Source organism: Rana temporaria, chromosome 1 (genome assembly GCF_905171775.1).
Source record: "Rana temporaria chromosome 1, aRanTem1.1, whole genome shotgun sequence".
Lineage (NCBI taxonomy): Eukaryota > Metazoa > Chordata > Amphibia > Anura > Ranidae > Rana > Rana temporaria.
Window position 1 is genome coordinate 431,326,604 of NC_053489.1, and position 19,685 is coordinate 431,346,288.

The window sequence follows — 19,685 nt, forward strand, 5'->3', positions numbered from 1 at the left end:
CAAAAAAGCAAATCGCTACTGTAAATATTACTTTGACTGTCCCACAGTAAAAAAAATGAACCCCTTACAGTAGTGACTATTTGCTCTTTTTGTACTTATTTTTAACCCCATTATGTTACTAAACATCTCAGGCCTGGGTTCACACCTCTGTTTTTTGGTGCTTTTTGCAGAAACACACTACAGTTAATTTACATGTTTTCCTATGGGACACGTTCACATCCATGATTTTTTTTCAGCTGCTGCGTATTTGGAAAGGGCAAGGACTTTTCAATGCAAAACTGTACTCTACTGTTTTTTTTGGTTCAATATACTTCAATGGAGAAGCTGCAGAAAAACATGTAATGTGTTTTTTGCGGCAATTTGTGTTTTGTTATCGCCCCAACAACAAATTATCCCCAAAAAAATAAAAATAATTTTTTTTTTTTTTTTTTAAAGGCTATTATCTGATAAATCGAAATAATAAATCGGCCAACTAATCGATTATGAAAATAATCGTTAGTTGCAGCCCTATATATTAGAGCATGGCCATCCAACATTTGTTGTCGGAAACTACGACAACAATTGTCCGATGGAGTGTACAGACAGTCGGAATAGCCGACAAAACACATCCATCACACAATTGTTGTCGGAATATCCAATCGTCTGTACAGGCCTTTAGACAAAACTATATCTGGCAAGTGTGTCTTTCGGTTATTGGTGGAGGCCCCACTGGGTGACTGAAGCACTGGAGGTGGGAGACCACCTTGAATTTATTACCTTAATTTTTTTGCACAAGGCTCACTTTTGAACTTCATTTTTACGTGTTAAGCGCTGCAATTTTTTATGTTACAAAAAAAAAAAAAATGTCCAGAGCATGGTGGTCTAATCCATCAACAATATCACAGGTCAAAAACAAAAATTGCTTGGTACTCAATAAATTGAATATCTCTCACAGTCAGTCATACTGGGGGGAGTCCTTGAACAGAGTCCAGAAAGACTAGACACCATGGATAACTAATTTTCAAACGTTTTTTTTTTTTTGTCAATTCCTTATATAACTCCCGTTCACTTCCATACACAAAAATGCCGACCTAATGTTTGGAGAGCCGTCCTACTCCAGGGTTCTCTCTACCACTTTATATTTACTGTCCACTTCTTCGTAAAATCTGTTTTTCTTCTACACACCGATAAAGGCTGTGTTTTAGGCGAGCGAGTATCTGGGTATGCAATTATGTACAAAAGTACACCCTACCAACTCATCTATAGGCTTTTTACCATATAGGCCACAGCCTCGAATACTCTCTTGGTCGAATACTCTTGGTCGAATACTCTCTTGGTCGAATACTCTCTTGGTCGAATACTCTCTTGGTCGAATACGCTTTAAAATAGCAAAATCACTGTTCTAGGAATTTAACTCTTATCAGTAATACCATCTTGCTTTGTTTTAATGTGTTTTATTGTAACTTGGAAAATGTTTTAATAAAAATTGATTGAAACAGAACAAAATAAAACACACACAACATGACCACAAGAATTGTGAATCACTATAAAATAAAGCGTGACTAAAACAAAAGTATATTTAACTTACAGAGCAAAGTCCTGACTTGCTGTACATGGCTCATATTTGCCACCACAAAAAAAAAATTTTTTTTTTTTATAATCTTAAAAACAAAACAAAAAAAAGTCTTCAACTTGAAGTATGCTGCATCCCAATAGAATCTGGGTGTGTTTTCTTTGTAGAAACATTAACCGTCTTGCTGTTGAACAAAAGGGTTTGGAATAGCCTCCATGCCATCTTGTGGGCATATAAGAACCACAGATGTCCCTCTGCAAACAACAAGTCCAAGTTGTCGTGTGTCCTCTGTTAGCTTGTACTGATCATCTGGATCTGTAATACATAAAAAGTAAATAATTTTAATGACTTAAAGTAAAATTTTCACATGCTGACAATTTTATTTTATTTTTTTAATTAAAACAAAAGTCTAAATGTTTATCCTCTCACTGTGCTAAACTATAATAAAGCAAATATTATTTCATTTTTTTTTGCCGATTTCATTGAGATGCTTCGTGGACGTCTTGTTTTCCTCTTCCTCCCTGAATATGATGGAGGAGTTGGATTCATCTTGATATATAAACCTACTTGTCTTTAAGAAGAATGCATCTGTTGGAAAGAATATTTTCTTGGGAAGTAAAACTGCGACTCAACTGCAGGGTTTTAAACACCTCTCAACTTTATGTGTGAACAAGCCCTAAGGGTGCCGCTGCCGAATGGAACTAAGGGCTCATTCACTGCTGCTACTCTAAAAAGCAAACAGAGTGTGTTCCACAGGTGGAGAGGAGACATGTTGCCTCCTCACCACCTGATTGCCATGCAATGCACTGGATTGCGACACGATAGTAGGGCAATTGGAGGTTTAAATCAGGTGTGAGGTGCCGACACTGGGCGACACTGTGCCGGTGAGCTTTTGCTTCTCCCATGTTGTTCAGGTAGATCTCCACATCTTTAAGGTTGCCAACCCCTGTTGTATAAAAGGTGGCCATACACTATATACACACACCTAAAACCCCTTTTTAGTGCCATTAATTGTTAACGGCACCCCAAATGCAGAATCAAACACACATTTTTCTGCGTGAAAAAACAAGTGACAAACGCAGCAAAAAGCATGCAACAAAATGTCCCGCGAGTTACATAAAGACGAGCCAAAAAACGCGTGCTTCCACGTGTTGATGTGAATGGGGCCTCAAAAGTAAAATTGGAGTGTTTACACAAGAACAATGAGGCTCCATTCACATCGGTGCATTTCCAAACGCATAGCAAAAAGGCACAGAAAATTTGGATTTTGCCGGACTTTTTCTGAATGCACTGTAAACGTGCATCATGCTTGCGTTGCCATTAAATGGTAGTGGCACCCCAATTGTATGTGGCAGGCACACGTTTGCAATGTGACAAATGTGCTGAAAATTCACCCAAAAAAAAAAAAAGTGTGGTAAAAAACGCGGCACTCTCTCCTTTATAAAAAAAGATTTGGAGATCCTTTGGGGTATATGTCACACATAGGGCAGCACATTCAAGTGAAACACTCCAAGATGAATAATGAAGTGCATGATGGGATATGAAGCTTTCAGAATGGTCACATGATCTAAATCAGTGCCATTAGTACAGTGACAGTGTATAATATTATCACTGATTACTGTATTAGTGTAACTGGTGATGTCAGTGGCAGTTAATCAGTTGCACTATAGCAGTTCCATTATAAGGCGCTTATTACCAGTGTTGGTAGTATAATAAAAAAAAAACATTATGCACACCAATATACACGTATTGGGATATTTTTTTTACCAAAGACATGCAGCAGAATTCATTTTGCCCATTTTTTTTCTGAATGGGTTTTATAATAGAAAGTAAAAAAAAAAATTTAGTGTTTACAAAATTTTCGTTTTTTTGTATTTACATTGCGAAAAATAAAAAACCCAACGGTGATCAAATACCACCAAAAGTAAGCTATATTTGTGTGAAAAATATTTAGATTTAGTTTGAGTCCAGCGTTGTATGACATGCAATTACCAGTTAACGTAGCGCAATGCTAAATGAAAAAAAAAAAAAAAAAGAAGTGGTTAATAAACTGTTGCGCAGTGGAGATGAGCCAAGATAATCACTATCTCAGAGTTTAATAAACACACACTTGTGTTTCCGTTTTGGATTAAGTTGTTAAATCACTTTGTCTCGTTACATTTCTAAGGTACACCATCAGCCACATCTAACAGATTCGAGCTCTGCCCCTTACTATTAGGAAGCCGAACGCTGGCTTTTCATGCCTTCTACTGCATTCTCCATACTGCAAACAAGTGGACGGTCCTGAAAACTCTGAATTGGAGATCCAACTATCAGCCTGGGTTCACACTATAGCGAACAGACATCGCATGTGATTCACACCCGCACTGCGGTGCCGATCGCATGCGATGTCTGTGCAATGCGAGTTCAGCCATACAGATGTAAGGCTGTACTCCCCATTGGATTCGCACAAAAAAGTGCAGAGACTTTTTCCCCCCGCACTGGAAACGGATCGCATGGGTGTTCTCACCCATGCGATCCTATTCCACAGTTCGCACTGTGATCTGTATACCGTACTGGGGGTATCATTAACATTGTATTGACACACGCAGAGGGCAGTGTGAATTGCCTGTGGGAGATATGCGATGCGGGAATTGTGCTGGTTCCCGCATCGCTACAGTGTGAACCTAGACTCAAAGGCCCCAAGAATCCTGTGGAGTGAATTGTCCCATTTTCATTAACCCTAAACAAGTCACTCAACATGTAGCAGTAGGTTCCCCAAATAAATGAATTTAAGCCCTCTACAGTCAGATATAATTGTGTGACAAAGAAGACAAAAGTTAAAGTGGTTGTAAAGGCCCAAGGTAAACGGAAAAAAAAAAAAAAAAAAAAAAAAAAAAAAAAAAAAAACTTGTGTGCAGCAGCCCCCTCTTGATCCAGTGTTGTTCACGAGAGCCTTGCCTCTCGGTGGACACTCACTCCTGATTGGCTTTTGGCAGCAGCGAAAGCCAATCAGGAGACGGAGGAGCCGAACCGAGACTCCGTGTGTGAATGAACACACAGAGCAGTGGGTCGAGAGTGCGCCTGCTTGGGTGTTCCCAGAGCAAGCTGCTTGCTGTGAGGGCAACCGGCAGGAGGGAGTAGCCGGGGGCGCCGGCAGGAGGGACCCCAGAAGAGGATGATCCAAGCTGCTCTGTGCAAAATCACTGCACAGAGCAGGCAAGTATAACATGTTTGTTATTTACAAAAAAAAAAGAAAGGCTTTTAGTATCACTTTAACACTCACCTCTCATATACTCTATGGTCCCATCCAATACAAGGTTCAATAGAGGATCAAATCCTTTGAGAACTCCACTTGCTGGAAAAAGAAAACAAAAGTAAAAATGCTGGCAGCAAACAGGCATTTAGTAGCAACATGCACACAATCATCACAAAGACAACAACTTTAATATGTAACATAATCAATACTACACATAATAATACACACTGAATGCCTACTGAGAATGTCAAAATCTGTAAATTATTCCTAGCGTATCTACTGAACACCTATTAAAATGTCAGAAAGCAATTTATGCAGCCCATATAAAATACTTGTATCGATGTCCGTATTACCAGTGAAAAGATTCTTCTCACTTTCTGTCCCAGTGACACAACAGGAATTAAAGGCACCGATAGAGATATACAGACAACAATATATATTTGACAGAGGGTATATACCCTTACACATTTTACCTGGAACTATCCATTAGTAATACTGGTCAGTACTCTAAAGCAGGGTTTGACAAATTTGCTTGGAATCTAGGAGCCAGCTAAAAAAGTTAGGAGCCAGAAAACGCGCCCGTCCCGCCAAGCTCACGCGCGAACGCATTCATGAGTAGCGCTCGCATATGTAAACGGTATTCAAACCACACGTGAGGCATCGCCGCGATTGGTAGAGTGAGAGCAATAATTCTAGCCCTAGACCTCCTCTAACCATTCCACAAGCGGACCCAATTTTAAAGTGTGACATGTTGGGTATCAATTTACTCGGCGTAAAATTATCTTTTACAATATAAGAAAAAAAAATGGGCTGACTTTACCGTTGTCTTATTTTTTTATCAAAAAAAAGTGTACTTTTCCCCCAAAAAAATGGCGCTTGCAAGACCGCTGCGCAAATACGGTGTGACAGAAAGTATTACAACGACCGCCATTTTATTCTGCCTGTGACTGATGTGGGAAAGGTTGGCTGTGTGCACCCTTAAGGGCCCATTCATGTAATGCTTTTGAGTTATAGCACAGTGATAACGCAATGAATTAACATGTTTTAAGCCATGCACCTAAACATATGGCAAAACCAGACATGTGCGATTTATTTAAAGTGGATGTAAACCCACTCTCATCAATTGTAAACTACTGCCATAGTGCTGATCTATAAGGCTATACATGCCTCCTGCATGTATCCTCACTTGTCAAATGTGTCCCGTTTCGTTTCTTCCCGCAGGTCTCTAACCTGTGCTGGTGCTGCGGAGGGGACAATGCTGCAAGTTTTTTTGGCCTGTCCCAAGCTTTCCCCTTTTTGGCTTGAGGTGGCCCGCACAATCGAACATTTGACTGGTGTATCACTGGAGGGGAACCCGGCGGCCTGTTTGCTCCACCTGTCGAAGCGACCTATCAAGACATACAAGGCCTCTCTTACCATTCAGCTACTGAATGCTGCCAAGGCATGCATTCCCCTCTGTTGGAGATCGGAGAATCCCCCGGCAAGGTCCCTATGGTTCGCAAAAGTTAATGAACTCAGAGACATGGAGGATCTCACTGCTACCCTGCATAACAGGGAGGAGACCTTTCGGGAGACCTGGAGACCTTGGCAGCACTTTATATACACAGACGCCTATCTCCAAGAAATGGCACAGTCCGTCTGAATCCGATGGGCGTATTCCATTTCCCGGTCGGAGTGTACTACCCTACTTTCCACACCTTCCTACTTCTGCACTCTGTTCTTGCTCTCTCTTTATTCCTCCCCTCCCCTTCTCCCGATCCTTACCCCCTGCCACTCTCCTCCCTTCTCTACACCCCTGCCTGAACATGGGCGAATTGGTCAGATGCTGAGAATATCTTGTTGCACATTCCTTTTTCATATGTCCCATGTTTGGGCCTACTTGGCCGCTTTGCTTCCCAATTACCTACAAAACTGTAAAATGTTGTCGTTTGCATGGTTTTCATGCGCTGCAGTTAGCTCTAGGTCTGTTGAATAATGGTCAGGATGCCCCTACGGCTGTGCACATTGTTATTGCCTAGGCATTGAGTCTTTGCTCATTTATCTTCTCGCTGTACAGGGCCGGACTGCTTGCTTTTTCTCTCTCATTTTACTTTATGACCATGTATGTTTATGCTGTCTGATTTTTGACATGTATTACTGCTATTTGTGGTGTTTGTTGACTGTACTTTCTACGATAATAAAATAACTGAATTAAAAAAAAAAAAAAAAAAAAAGTGTCCCGTTTATCAGTTAGAAGCCCCCAAAAACAGCAGATTCAGTGAGTGGGTCTGTTATCGGCGCTTGGTGGGCGGAGTCATGATGTCAGCAGACTCCCTGCCCACCTCTACACTCCCCTTGGCCAGAGCGTACACAGAGAGACAAAGCGCATTCATGGTAAAAACAGAGCGCGCTCACGGCCCCCTGTCATTTCTCTGTACACACATCCATCTCAAGTGACAGTCTGGGATGATCGGTGCGACGGAGGGTAAGCTGTGTGCATCGATCCCCCCTGCATGGCTTTTCATCATCTGCTTCTCTCCCTCCCGCAGCTTTCACCTGAAAAGCCATGCGGGGGGGGGGGGGGGGGTGGAAATCTGTGTTCACAGCTGACCCCCCTCGCACCGATCATCCCCGACTGTCCTCCTTCAGCACCGTGTCCTCCTCCACCCCCCCCTCGTCCCTCTCCGTGTGTGCCCGCTGTGTCTTCTTCCTCCTCTGCCCCCCCCCCCATCCTGATCTGTATGTCCACATCCCCCACCCGTGTCTTTCTCCTCCTCTGCGGTCTTCCATCCCCTCTCTCTCCTCTCCCGAGGGCTGCGAGGGGGGGCAGGGGCGAGCAGGTAGATCTGTGCAGAGTAAGGAGCTGGTATGTCAATTACCAGCTCCTTTTTTTTCTAGACGGGACACAGCGTTCGTTACCGATCGATGTGCGTCCTGGGATAACTGAGCAGAGTAACCTGTGTATTACTCTGCTCAGTTTATGAATGGAGGGGAGACGCTGTCTTCCCTTTATTCATCTTCTGTGCAGAGAAAAGGACTGGGGAATGAATGTCCTCTGTCCCATGCTCTGTCTCAAATGGGAGATGACAGGGGTCTCTGTTTAGACCCCCTGACATGTCACCAACGCCCCCCACAGGACTGATAAAGATAAAAAAATGAAATTGTAAAAAAAAAAAAAAAAAAAAAAAAAAAAAAAAACAACTGGCACAACAACCGTCCCCCCCATACTGACACGGTCCAGAGCCCCAAGACCACTAACACCGACCACTGCCATCATCCACTGACACCGACCACTACCCCACTGACACCAACCACTACCCCACCCCCTTTCCCAAAGCACTGAAAAAATATAAAAAAAAATAAAAATAAAACCCCACCCTCTCATCAATAGTACAATAATTAATTGTAAAAAAAAAAAAGAAAATCCACTGGTCCCAAAAAAAACTTTTGAAAAAAAAAAATTAAATTGTAAAATAAAAAAATTATCTGACACTGTCCACTATCCTGCATGTACTACCCACCACTGTACACTCTGCATTCCTGCGATTCACACCGCATTGCTGTTCAGATCACATGCGATGTCTGTGCGATGCGATTTCAGCCATACAAACTGTATGGCTGAAATCGCATCACATTCGGAACAAACACGCACAGGACCCTTTTTCGGTCCGCACCAGAATCGCATTGGGTGTTCACACATATGCGATCCGATTCTTGTCCAAACTGTTAGTTCGCAGTGCGATATGCGAGATGAAATTGGGGTGACATTACCATTGTATGACATTCCCCAGCAGTTCGCATATTGCAGTGTGAACTGCCGTGCGAGTCGGGTGCGATGTGGGAACCCGCAGTGGATTCGCAGGGTTCCCAAATCGCACCAGTGTGAACCAAGCCTCAAAGCATACAGTCACCTGACTGCTCCCACCAAGGCTTGGTTCACACTGGTGCGATTCGGGAACCCTGCGAATCCACTGCTGGTTCCCACATCGCACCCGACTCGCACGGCAGTTAACACACCGCCATATGCGCACTGCTTGGGAGTGTCATATCGCACTGTGAACTGACAGTTAGGACATGAATTGGATCGCATAGGTGTGAGCACCTATGCGATTATGGTGTGGACCAAAAAAAGGGTCCTGTGCGTGTTTGGTCCAAATGAGATGCGATTTCAGCCATACAGTTTGTATGGCTGAAATCGCATCACACAGACATCGCATGTGATCTTAACAGCAGTGCGGTGCAAATCACTTGCGATCTCGCACAGCATGTGAACCAGCCCCAAGTTCATTCAGCCTTACTGGGTGTAAGTATAAAAAGTGAGAAATCCACCCCTCCCCCACATAACACATCCTGGTAATACAGAAATGTTGCATATGTGATCAGGTGACCTCAGACACACACACTGCAATATAACAATAAGAACATCGCTCAAGCTCGGACTAAATATATATATCCCCTAATAACTTGTCTATGTATATTTTGATGGCTGTTCACTGGAGCATTTCCTCTTGACATTGAACTGTCTCACCTCATGTTTTGAAAACATTCAATCAAAACACAGGACAGACAGCAAATTCTAGGAGAGCTAGAAGGGAGAGGAGAGGGGAGGGTGATGTGAATTGTGCACCGTTTACAGAAACTGTGCATGTCTGCAGGCTAGTGCACGAGATATGTAAATAACCTGTCACTCAAAGCATGGGGGCGGAACGGACTTTGGTTTTTCTCTGGAAGTCCGTTTTATTTCACTGAACAATAAAAACAGGATTGCTCCGCGCTGGATTAACTCTGTCTGGCAAGACTGGGCACAGATGATAGGAAATCTCATTCTCTACATTGTGACATCAAAAAACAAAACAAAAACAAAAAAACATTTTGGGTTTACATCCACTTTAAGCACTTCAATACAGGGCCCTTTCATCCCCTTCCTGTCCAGACCAATTTTCAGTGTGGTCGTATTTTGAATGACAATTGTGCAGTCATGCAACACTGTACCCATATGAAATTTGCATAATTTTTTTTAAGACAGATAAAAGCTTTCTTTTGGTGGTATTTAATTACAACTTTTGCTAGAACGCCCGACACGTGCCTCAGTGTGAAAGGGGTTTTAGAGCACAGGCGATTACAGGTAAACATTGTGATCAGGTTTGCCTAACAAACCAGTCAAGCAGACTGTCAGAAGAAAGCCATCTTCCTAAATTTGATGCATATATAAAAGCCGATAAAAGCAGAGTGCTTTGCCTCATTTCCACTGGTGACAGAGCGAGCCCAACGCCTGAGCTATGTAAATACATGCAACTCTCTCACAGTACACACTTCTTACATACCTTCTCTGCCACCCTGAAATTTCACTCGAATAGTCTTGTCTATGTATTTGGATAGGTCAAGTATGCTTTCCTTTTTCTTCTTTTCCTTGTCCTAGACAGGATAAATCAAAAACATAAATAAAGAAGGCAACTTTGTATTTCAACTTATAAAACATAAGCTTTCTGACGTTCTAGTACAGATATTTCTAAACTACAATATCTTTTCTTAGGCCTACTTTACACCATACGTGCATTAAAACTGCTGGAAAGAAAATGCGTAGGTTTGACTTTCATAGAGTATTTGTGCTTGTTCACAACTTGTACAGAGACGTGCATTTTCCTCCTTCCCACCCCACCTTAAAGTGATTGTAATGGCAGAAGGTTTATTTATCTTAACCAAATGCCGACCAGCTGCCATCGTTATACGCAGATCGCCGCCATTACTAGCAAAAAAAAAAATTAGAATAAAAATGCTATAAATCTATCCCCTATTTTATAGACGCTATAACTTTTCCGCAAACCAATCAATATACACTTATTGTGATTTTTATTACCAAAAATATGTAGAAGAATACACTGCCTAAACTGAGAATTTTTTGTTTTTTTAAATGGAGTTATTTATTATAGCAAAAAGTGTTAACCCCTTCCCTGCCAGTGACATTTATACAGTAATCAATGCATATTTATTGCACCGATTTCTGTATAAATGTCAATGGTCCCAAAAATGTGTCAAAAGTGTCCGATCTGTCCATCGTAACGTTGCAGTACGGCTAAAAATTGCATAAATCTTTCCCATAGTTTGTAGACGCTATAACTTTTGCGCAAACCAATAAATATACCCTTATTGCAAAAAAAAATAAAAAATTACAAACATATGTAGAAGAATACATATCGGCCTAAATTAAATGAAGAAATTTTTATTTATTTTTAAAGCGGGGATATTTAATATAGCAAACATTCAAATAATGTTTTTCTAAATTGTCACTTTTTGTTTATAGCACAAAAAAATTAAATCGCAGAGATGATCAAATACACCCAAAAGAAAGCTCTATTTGTGTGAAAAAAGGACGCAAGTTTTGTTTGGGTACAGAGTTGCACGTCCGTGCAATTGTCAGTTAAAGCGACGCAGTGCCAAATTGCAAAAAATGGCCCGGTCATTGGGCAGCCAATTTTTCCAAGGCTGATGTGGTTAAAGTATTTGCACAGCGGTCTTACAAATGCAATTATTTTGGGACAAATCTCCATAGGTGACGTTTTTTTCCTATTTATTTTACTTGCTATATTTTATTTTTACAATGTCCATTTGAAAAAATAAATGTGGGTCACTTTTATTCCTATTACAAGACAACGTTTAATAATAGGGTATAGGTTGTTGAGAATACTTATACATCAGTCCAATTACTTTGAAACACTTCATGGTTAGAGAATACCAAGATATGGTGATAATTTACAATTCTGATTAAAACGCTTGCTGTGATCAGAATCAATGCCAATGCTTTAATACAGCTGTAAAAAGGAAGGAGGAATAATAAAAAAATTAAAATAAAAAATAAAAACACACCTTTTAGTGAAGTGTCCAATTTAGAACACAAGATATGGAATCCAGCTGTCTCTTCATCTATGAGAAATCTTCTCTTTAAAGTGGTTGGAGAGCTTTGTGTTTTTTCACCTTAATGCATCCTATGTATCACTTGGGTCTGAGTGATACACTTGGCAGCTATGGCCGCCACTGTATCACACGGGAGCGCGCCCGCAAAGCTAACCCCCTTGGGAGCACGTTTCCCAGAAGACGAGAATCGGAGCCACTCTGTGCTTTTTGTTTTCCTCCAATTCATCCCCTATACAGACCGCTTTGTACAGGATTTGGTTTCAGACTGTTCCATGGAATAAATTACTTTAGGCCCCTTTCGCAGGCAGTTTTTTAGGCAGACTCGATCTGACCTTCCATTTGCCCTCTATGAAACAGACATATGTCCATTGCCATCCACAAACATCTGATAAAAATATATGGATGGGGAGGGGTGGGACGACTTGAATGTAAATTAATCATCAGAGGTGTCTGCATCAGGGGACGGAGGAACTGAAGCAAATGATGTCTCTAGATATGTTTCTGGAAACTGACTTCAGCAGCAGATCCCCCTGTGCTGAAGGATGACAGCTCTGTGTCAGGAGCGGACATGGCCCATTCTCCTCTATGGGCAATCAGATGTAAACAAACTATCTTTTGTGGGGACTTGAATGTAAATTAACATATAGTTTGTTTACATCTGATTGCCCATAGAGGAGAATGGGCCGTGTCCGCTCCTGACACAGACCTGTCATCCTTCAGCACAGGGGGATCTGCTGCTGAAGTCAGTTTCCAGAAACATATCTAGAGACATCATTTGCTTCAGTTCCCCCGTCCCCTGATGCAGACACCTTTGATGACAGTACCGCCACTTACATTAGATCTAATAGACGGTCCAGGTCCTCTTCTACTTTAGCCTGATGTGCAATCTTTAGGGGTGGAAACTTAGGTGATGTCTGTAGCAGCATAGCAGGCTGTAGAAACCCCTAAGGAGGTTCACAATCTTGTCCAAACAGAAATCCCAAAGATGTTTCTTCTATGAGCTAGAGAGCTTTGTGCTTCAGTTGATTATATATATATATATATATAAATAATGGTCTCCCATCATTGTCTTTCCTAAGTTCTAGCATGGTCAACAGCCCCTATTGGGTGTACTAAAGCCAGGATGAAATGTGAGCAACTTCAACCATGAATAGCCCCCTCCAACACAATACCCTTTTTTGAAGAAAGCTTACTACAGAAGAGCCAGTGCCCTGCTTCAGCTTTGGGGTCCTCTATTATAGAGCTCTTGGTGTAGCAGAGGCAATCTGGACCAAAGACATTGCAAATTTTGCACAGTAATTTAAAGACTGCCATGTCACAGGCTGTAACTGCTGCCAAATGCGCCCACACAAGAGGTATGCTTACCGCCACCTTAAGGCTGGGTTCACACTACTACACTACTTTCATCCTACTTTGCTCTGTGTTCAATGTTTCCCTATGAGAGCGTCTTGTAGCGTCCTACACAAGTCGGTCCGACTTTGAAAATGCTCCCTGTACTACTTTTGGTCCTACATTGATCCTACTTCAGGCCCATTGAATATCATTGAAGTCGGACCAAAGTAGTATCCTGTTCATGAAAGTAGGATGGATGTAGGACCAATGTAGGATACATGTAGGACCAATGTAGCAGAGCAAAGTAGGATGAAAGTAGTGTAGTAGTGTGAACCCAGCCTCAAGCAGAGTTCCACCCATTTAAAAGTCAGCAGCTACAAGAAGTGTAGTTACTGACTTTTAATAAACAGACACTCACCTGTCCCTCAGTCCAGCAATGTGGTCACCCGAAGTATCGCTTCTATCCCCCTCCTCTCTGCGGCACCGGCATTGCAAGTGTGGAAGCCTGACTGTGGCCTTACAGCTGGGGACACACTGCGTGTTATGAATGGCTGGACAATCTTCTGGGACTGGTGACGTGTGCCAGAAGATTGCAGGGAGAAGGAGAGGTGAACTTCCTTCCGGCACCACCCAAAAAAAAAAATGACATGTCAAATGTGGCATGTCAGGGGGTCACAGGTACTTAAAGCGGAAGTTCCGCTGAAATTAAATATGAACAATGCATATCCCTCTATAGTGTGTACTTGTCTCAATCCAGAGAACCAAGTTTAATTTCTCTTTGCTGCCCTGTTTTTCTGTTATCAGCAACTTCTGACAAGTTTTCATGATACCAAGAGGTAAAACAGGGGAGCTTCAGTTCACCACCTGTGAGTGACCGCCTCAGCTCTATTCTTGTGTGGAGGGGGTGTGTCCCTCCCCCCCAATCAACTCTCCTCACAAGTTCTATAGAGTCTCCCTGCCACCTGCTGAAAGCTTATGCAAGCTGTATAAATCCTGCACTTTGAACAGCTGTAGATAAACAGAAACAACTTATGTAGGAGGTTTTGTTCATGCATCACCTGAGGCTAATCAGTTCATTGGGTATATGTAAGGGTTTACAACCACTCTAAATCCAGAAGCACTAGGGAATACTGCCCCATGTCTGAGTGTCCTTCACTTAAACTTCCAGCAGGACTTGCCAGAAGTAAGGGGTTCCCCCCAACATGATTTCATAATTCTGATATCACTTTCAGGACCTTGAGACACAATGGAAAACAAGTAAGCCACTACTACGACGACACCCCTTGGGCAGCGAACCAGGCCCAGCTGTGGGCTGGGTCCTGTGAACTCTATGGTACATATACCACCTGGCCAGAAAGCAGGAAGGTCCTCCAGAACCTGCTGCCCACAAAAGGGAGACCGGACTGCACAGAAGGTCCACCTGGATCCTACCAAGAAAGGTAGGAGTGTCCTGGGCAGTTTTATTTTTTTTGGTAGGGGGGTGGTTGGAGTGTGTGAGTGCAACTTAAAAAAAAAAAAAGTGATACCACTATGTGATAACATATTTATAGGAACAGGTTCTCTTTCATAGGACATAAGGTATCTATTAGACTTCTGATATCTCCCTTGCACTCAACTGAGGCTAGCTGCTGCACTGAAGCTTGGTGGCAGCAAAAGAGGTAAAGAACCCCTCACCTTCTGTTTGATAATGTTAAATGCTGATCTTAAAGAGGAAGTAAACCCTGATGGGTTTTACGTCCTTCATTTCCCTGCAAAGGTAAAGCATAATGGGCTATTATTAGGGGTGCAACGGATCAACGTCCGCGCATTGAGCCCATAGGAAAGGCCGCGGCTTCGGCCTAGCTCCGGAGCTGCTGCCATCTTGGTACACCTGGAGGCAGCCTAGGTGAGCTTCCCAGAGCGGGGCTGACTGGGAAGATGTGGACATTGCAGTGGTGACTATATATGGTGGTGATCCGATCCGTGGCTCTGATCCGAGGAACATCCGAACCGTGAATTTATCTGTTGCACCCCTAGCTATTATGCATCGCATAGTAGCCCATTATGTGTCACTTACCTGAAACCAAAGCCTGCGATATCACCGCTGTCCCCTGTGCAGGAATCATCTATTCTTCTCTTCCTTCCGGGGCCGCAGACTTCAGCTCTGTGACTAGCCGGAGTCGCGTGACGCCACTCCCACGCATGTGCCGCCAGTCACAGCATTCCCCCCCCCTTTAGAAAGGGCACATCGTGGCCGTTCTAAAGTGCGCATGCACCGAAGACATCGGGGTACGGGGACCTTGTAAATATCTCCTAAAGCGTGCAGGTTTAGGAGATATTTCCAGCACCTACAGGTAAGCTTTAATATAGGCTTACCTGTAGGTGAAAGCGGCTGTACCGAGTTTACAACCACTTTAATAGATGTGCCAATTGTCACTTTAAACAAGTTGCTAGCAGGCTTTCAACAACCTTCAGACCGGGTTCACACCTTCGCCACATCCAGCTCACAGCAGGGGTTCGGTGTGTCCTAGTTCACCGTTTTCAGCCCAAATTTCGGGCTGAATTGGGACGTGAAACGGTCTAAAATGACGCACATCGCTTTTGTGCAAAACTCACCGGACCCGCTGTGGAGATATGTGAACCAGGTCTATAGAGAGAAAGTCAAAACCTCCTGCTATTGTGAATTGGATGTGGAGACTCCACATCCAATTCACAATGGTGTGAACACAGCCCCAAGTAGTACTTGTACTTCAGAGGGGGGTGCCTATTTGGAAAATAAAAAACGAACCTTTACAACCCCTTTAACCTCCAAAATCCTGCATTGCACAGGTTTGCAGTGTGGCCCCTATTCAGATGGGCTTTTGTGCCTTGTACGCACTACAATGTTGCAAAAAAAAGTGCGTTGCATTAAAAATCTGCAATTTAACACAAAGCACGTGAGCGTATGTATACAATGGTTTGTCTCATCCCTGTAACATCTGCAGAACAGCTTGTTCGTTTGAAAGACAGACTTACTGGCCAGATCACCAGGTGAAAAGAAAGCCTAAATAAACGAATACAGCCTGAACATCTAAGCATCGATAAGCTGCACATTAGTACATGTTGCTTGTGGATTACTACGGCTCTAATCTCCCCAAACACATGTCACTAGCAGCAGCAAGTTCCACGTGCTCCAAGGGGTACTGTCTGGAAACCACCCCACAGTCTACTGCCATATCCTACAATACAAAACATGCTTCCAGACTAGAATTCCTAGGAATTGTATATAAAATATAAACATGCTATTGCATTCCCAGCAACACCTACCGCCATCTTTCCGCGCCTTTACCTCCTGACCAGGGCTCTGCCACTTTTACCCTTTCATGGGGGGTGACCAAACGATTCCACTTCCCACACAACTGTTATTCCTCACCCCGTCTTCACTCTCTTTCCGCAGGACAAAAATCTAAAAAACGGTTTCTGTAACCCTCCGCAAAACTGGCAACGCGTCTACGTCTGTATAAAACACAAATGCTTATGTATGCCTCCCTATTTTTTGGTAGCGTCCAAAAGCTGGACAATGTTGGCCTACATTTCCGGTTTTTCAGTCTGCGGTACAGGAGCCATTTTTGAGAAGTCCAAAGCCTGATCCTAACGGGTATTGGGCTTCACAAACATGGCGGCCACGTGTTAAAACACTCACTAAACAACGGTGCTCTAGTGCACGTCTGTTCATCCAACTTTATTATACAGAGTATTTGCTTTTATTTTGTATTATTTTATTCGTGCATAAATGAATAATGGTTCCTATCGCTCTCTCGGCGGTTCCCCATGTAAATGAAAAGCATAGCGCGCTGAGCCCAAGGCATCTTGTTGATTCACAAGAGCGCCCTCTGCTGGTATCTCCTCGCGCCTCCTGTAATACTGTATGTATTATTGCAGAAAGCCGTAGATTAGAAGATGGTTGTAATGACGTCATGATCCGCTCTCCACTCCCAGCCAGGGAAAGAACCCGGCGATGCTTCAGTGCGCATGCGCAGAGCATGGCGCTGACCGAGTAACAGCTGACTGGTAGTGTTCTGGATGTGTTCATCCGGTCTGAGGGCACCGACAGTAAGCCAGAATGAAGAGCCCCGTTCTTCTCCTCACCTGGGCGGCCACATTGTCCAAGGTGAGTGCAGAAGGAGGCCGACTTTTCTGAAGGAGGGGAGGGATGCCCTTGTGTCTTCCCTCTGATGGTGATGTGAGCGCCGACATCTCCTATGACCAGGAGATGTCCTTCCTAGGATGGAGGGAGACACCCAGATAATCATGGCTACACAGCACACCCACACTTCATCCCCCACCCTCCATATAGCAAGGCTTTGTTCCTGATGGCTTCCTGGTTAAGGTAACCAGGGAGATCTGAGAGACATGAACCCTGGGCTAAAGGGTGGCATTTAATGCCCATATATCCCGTACGTTTACGTCACCGAGGGGCCAATGTTTCTGTGCTGAGAGCGCAAGACAGCCCTCGCTCCTCATTAACCGCCCAATCACATGACACCCCGTCACATGATGGCCAATCCTTAGTATAATATCCCCAACATGCATGTTCCTGAAACTGGCTGTAGATGGGTGCTGCAGCAGTCACTGGCTGGATCTGAGAACATTCAAAGTGAGAAATATGTCACCAGCATTTCCAAAACGGATCCAAAGCTTTTACCCTACCTAGGGTCCCGTTCTGCCCTAAAGTCTTCCTGCCTACACAGGCATCCCTTTAAACAGGTTCTAAACACCTGAGGTGAGAAGGATCACCAATCATGGCGAGAAGTATGTCACCAGGATCTCCAAAACAGGTCCAAATCTTTTACCCCACCTAGGGTCACATTCTGCCCTAACTACTTCCTGTCTACCCCAGCGTTCCTATAAAAAGGTTCTAAACACCCAGAGTGGGGGGGCAAGAAGTACATCAACGGCACACCAGGATCTTCAAAACCGGTCCAAAGCTTTTACCCCACCTAGGGTCCCGTTCTGCCCCAACGTCTTCCTGCCTACACAGGCATCCCTTTAAAAAGGTTCTCACCTGGGGTGGGAAGGATCACCAATCATAGCGAGAAGTATGTCACCAGGATCACCAAAACAGGTCCAAATCTTTTACCCCACCTAGGGTCACATTCTGCCCTAACTACTTCCTGTCTACCCCAGCGTTCCTATAAAAAGGTTCTGAACACCCAGAGTGGGGGGCAAGAAGTACATCAACGGCACACCAGGATCTTCAAAACCGGTCCAAAGCTTTTACCCCACCTAGGGTCCCGTTCTGCCCCAACGTCTTCCTGCCTACCCTGGTGTCTCTTTAAAAGGTTCCAACCACCCAGGGTGGGGGGGGTGGTAAGGATCACTAATCATAGCGAGAAGTACATCAATGGCACACCAGGATCTCCAAAACAGGTCCAAAGCTTTTACCCCACCTAGGGTCACATTCTGCCCTAACTACTTCCTGTCTACCCCAGCGTTCCTATAAAAAGGTTCTGAACACCCAGAGTGGGGGGCAAGAAGTACATCAATGGCACACCAGGATCTTCAAAACCGGTCCAAAGCTTTTACCCCAACTAGGGTCCCGTTCTGCCCTAAAGTCTTCCTGCCTACACAGGCATCCCTTTAAAAAGGTTCTAAACACCTGGGGTGGGAAGGATCACCAATCATAGCGAGAAGTATGTCACCAGGATCTCCAAAACAGGTCCAAATCTTTTACCCCACCTAGGGTCACATTCTGCCTCAACGTCTTCCTGCCTACCCTGGTGTCTCTTTAAAAGGTTCCAACCACCCAGGGTGGGAAGGATCACTAATCATAGCGAGAAGTACATCAATGGCACACCAGGATCTCCAAAACAGGTCCAAAGCTTTTACCCCACCTAGGGTCCCATTCTGCCCTACCGTCTTCCTGCCTTCCCTGGCGTCCCTTAAAAAGGTTCTAAACACCCAGAGGGGGGTGGCAGGAAGGATCACCATTAATGGCGAAAAGTATGTCACCAGGATCTCCAAAACAGGTCCAAATCCTTTACCCCACCTAGGGTCACATTCTGCCCTAAAATCTTCCTGCCTACCCCAGTGTCCAACCCAGGGTGGGAAGGATCGCCTATCATAGTGAGAAGTATGTCACCAGGATCTTCAAAACAGGTCCAAAGAGCTTTTACCCCACCTAGGGTCCCATTCTGCCCTAACGTCTTCCTGCCTACCCTGGTGTCCCTTTAAAAAGGTTCCAACCACTCGGGGTGGGAAGGATCACCAATAATGGCGAGAAGTACATAAACAGAACACCAGGATCTCCAAAACAGGTCCAAAGCTTTTACCCCCACCTAGGGTCCCATTCTGCCCTAACGTCTTCCTGCCTTCCCTGGCGTCCCTTAAAAGGTTCTAAACACCCTGGGGGACCTCCAAAACAGGTCCAAAGCTATATTTAGCGATCACATCATGGTTATAATGGCAACGTTTTGGAGCCACGCAGGACTTCTTCATCAGGCAAGTCTTGCTTGGCCCTGAAATGCCATGTGATTTGGAAAGGAATGCAGTGCGATTCTAATCCGAATCACATGCGGTGGCCTACACTGCATAAATGTGAACCTAGCCTAAAGCAGAACTAAACCCATCAATTTAGCGGTTTCAAAAAACAGTTACATTAACTGTCACATTTGCTTGTGCTTTCAACATAACTGTCAAACCATCAAATGTCTG

General features: G+C 43.8%; 2 protein-coding genes across 3 annotated transcripts in view; one reads left to right on the top strand and one right to left on the bottom strand.

Moving 5' to 3' along the window:
• Positions 1 to 1,417: 1,417 nt before the first annotated feature.
• LSM7 (LSM7 homolog, U6 small nuclear RNA and mRNA degradation associated) lies at positions 1,418 to 16,498 on the bottom strand. Its single transcript, XM_040325619.1, has 4 exons — positions 16,299 to 16,498; positions 10,094 to 10,184; positions 4,818 to 4,889; positions 1,418 to 1,867 (listed from the first exon to the last, which is right to left on the bottom strand). Exons 1-4 carry the CDS (start codon positions 16,302 to 16,304, stop codon positions 1,725 to 1,727), a joined length of 312 nt encoding a protein of 103 aa, XP_040181553.1. The 5' UTR covers positions 16,305 to 16,498; the 3' UTR covers positions 1,418 to 1,724.
• A 492-nt stretch (positions 16,499 to 16,990) lies between these two features.
• SPPL2B (signal peptide peptidase like 2B) overlaps positions 16,991 to 19,685 on the top strand; it is an 80,785-nt gene continuing 78,090 nt past the window's right edge. Inside the window, exon 1 of one of the 2 annotated variants that reach the window (XM_040325606.1) lies at positions 16,991 to 17,142. In XM_040325606.1, the coding sequence (XP_040181540.1) occupies positions 17,095 to 17,142 (48 nt within the window). In that variant the 5' untranslated portion in view covers positions 16,991 to 17,094. The remainder of the gene's footprint in view (positions 17,143 to 19,685) is intronic. The other variant, XM_040325595.1, reaches the window with a different exon arrangement.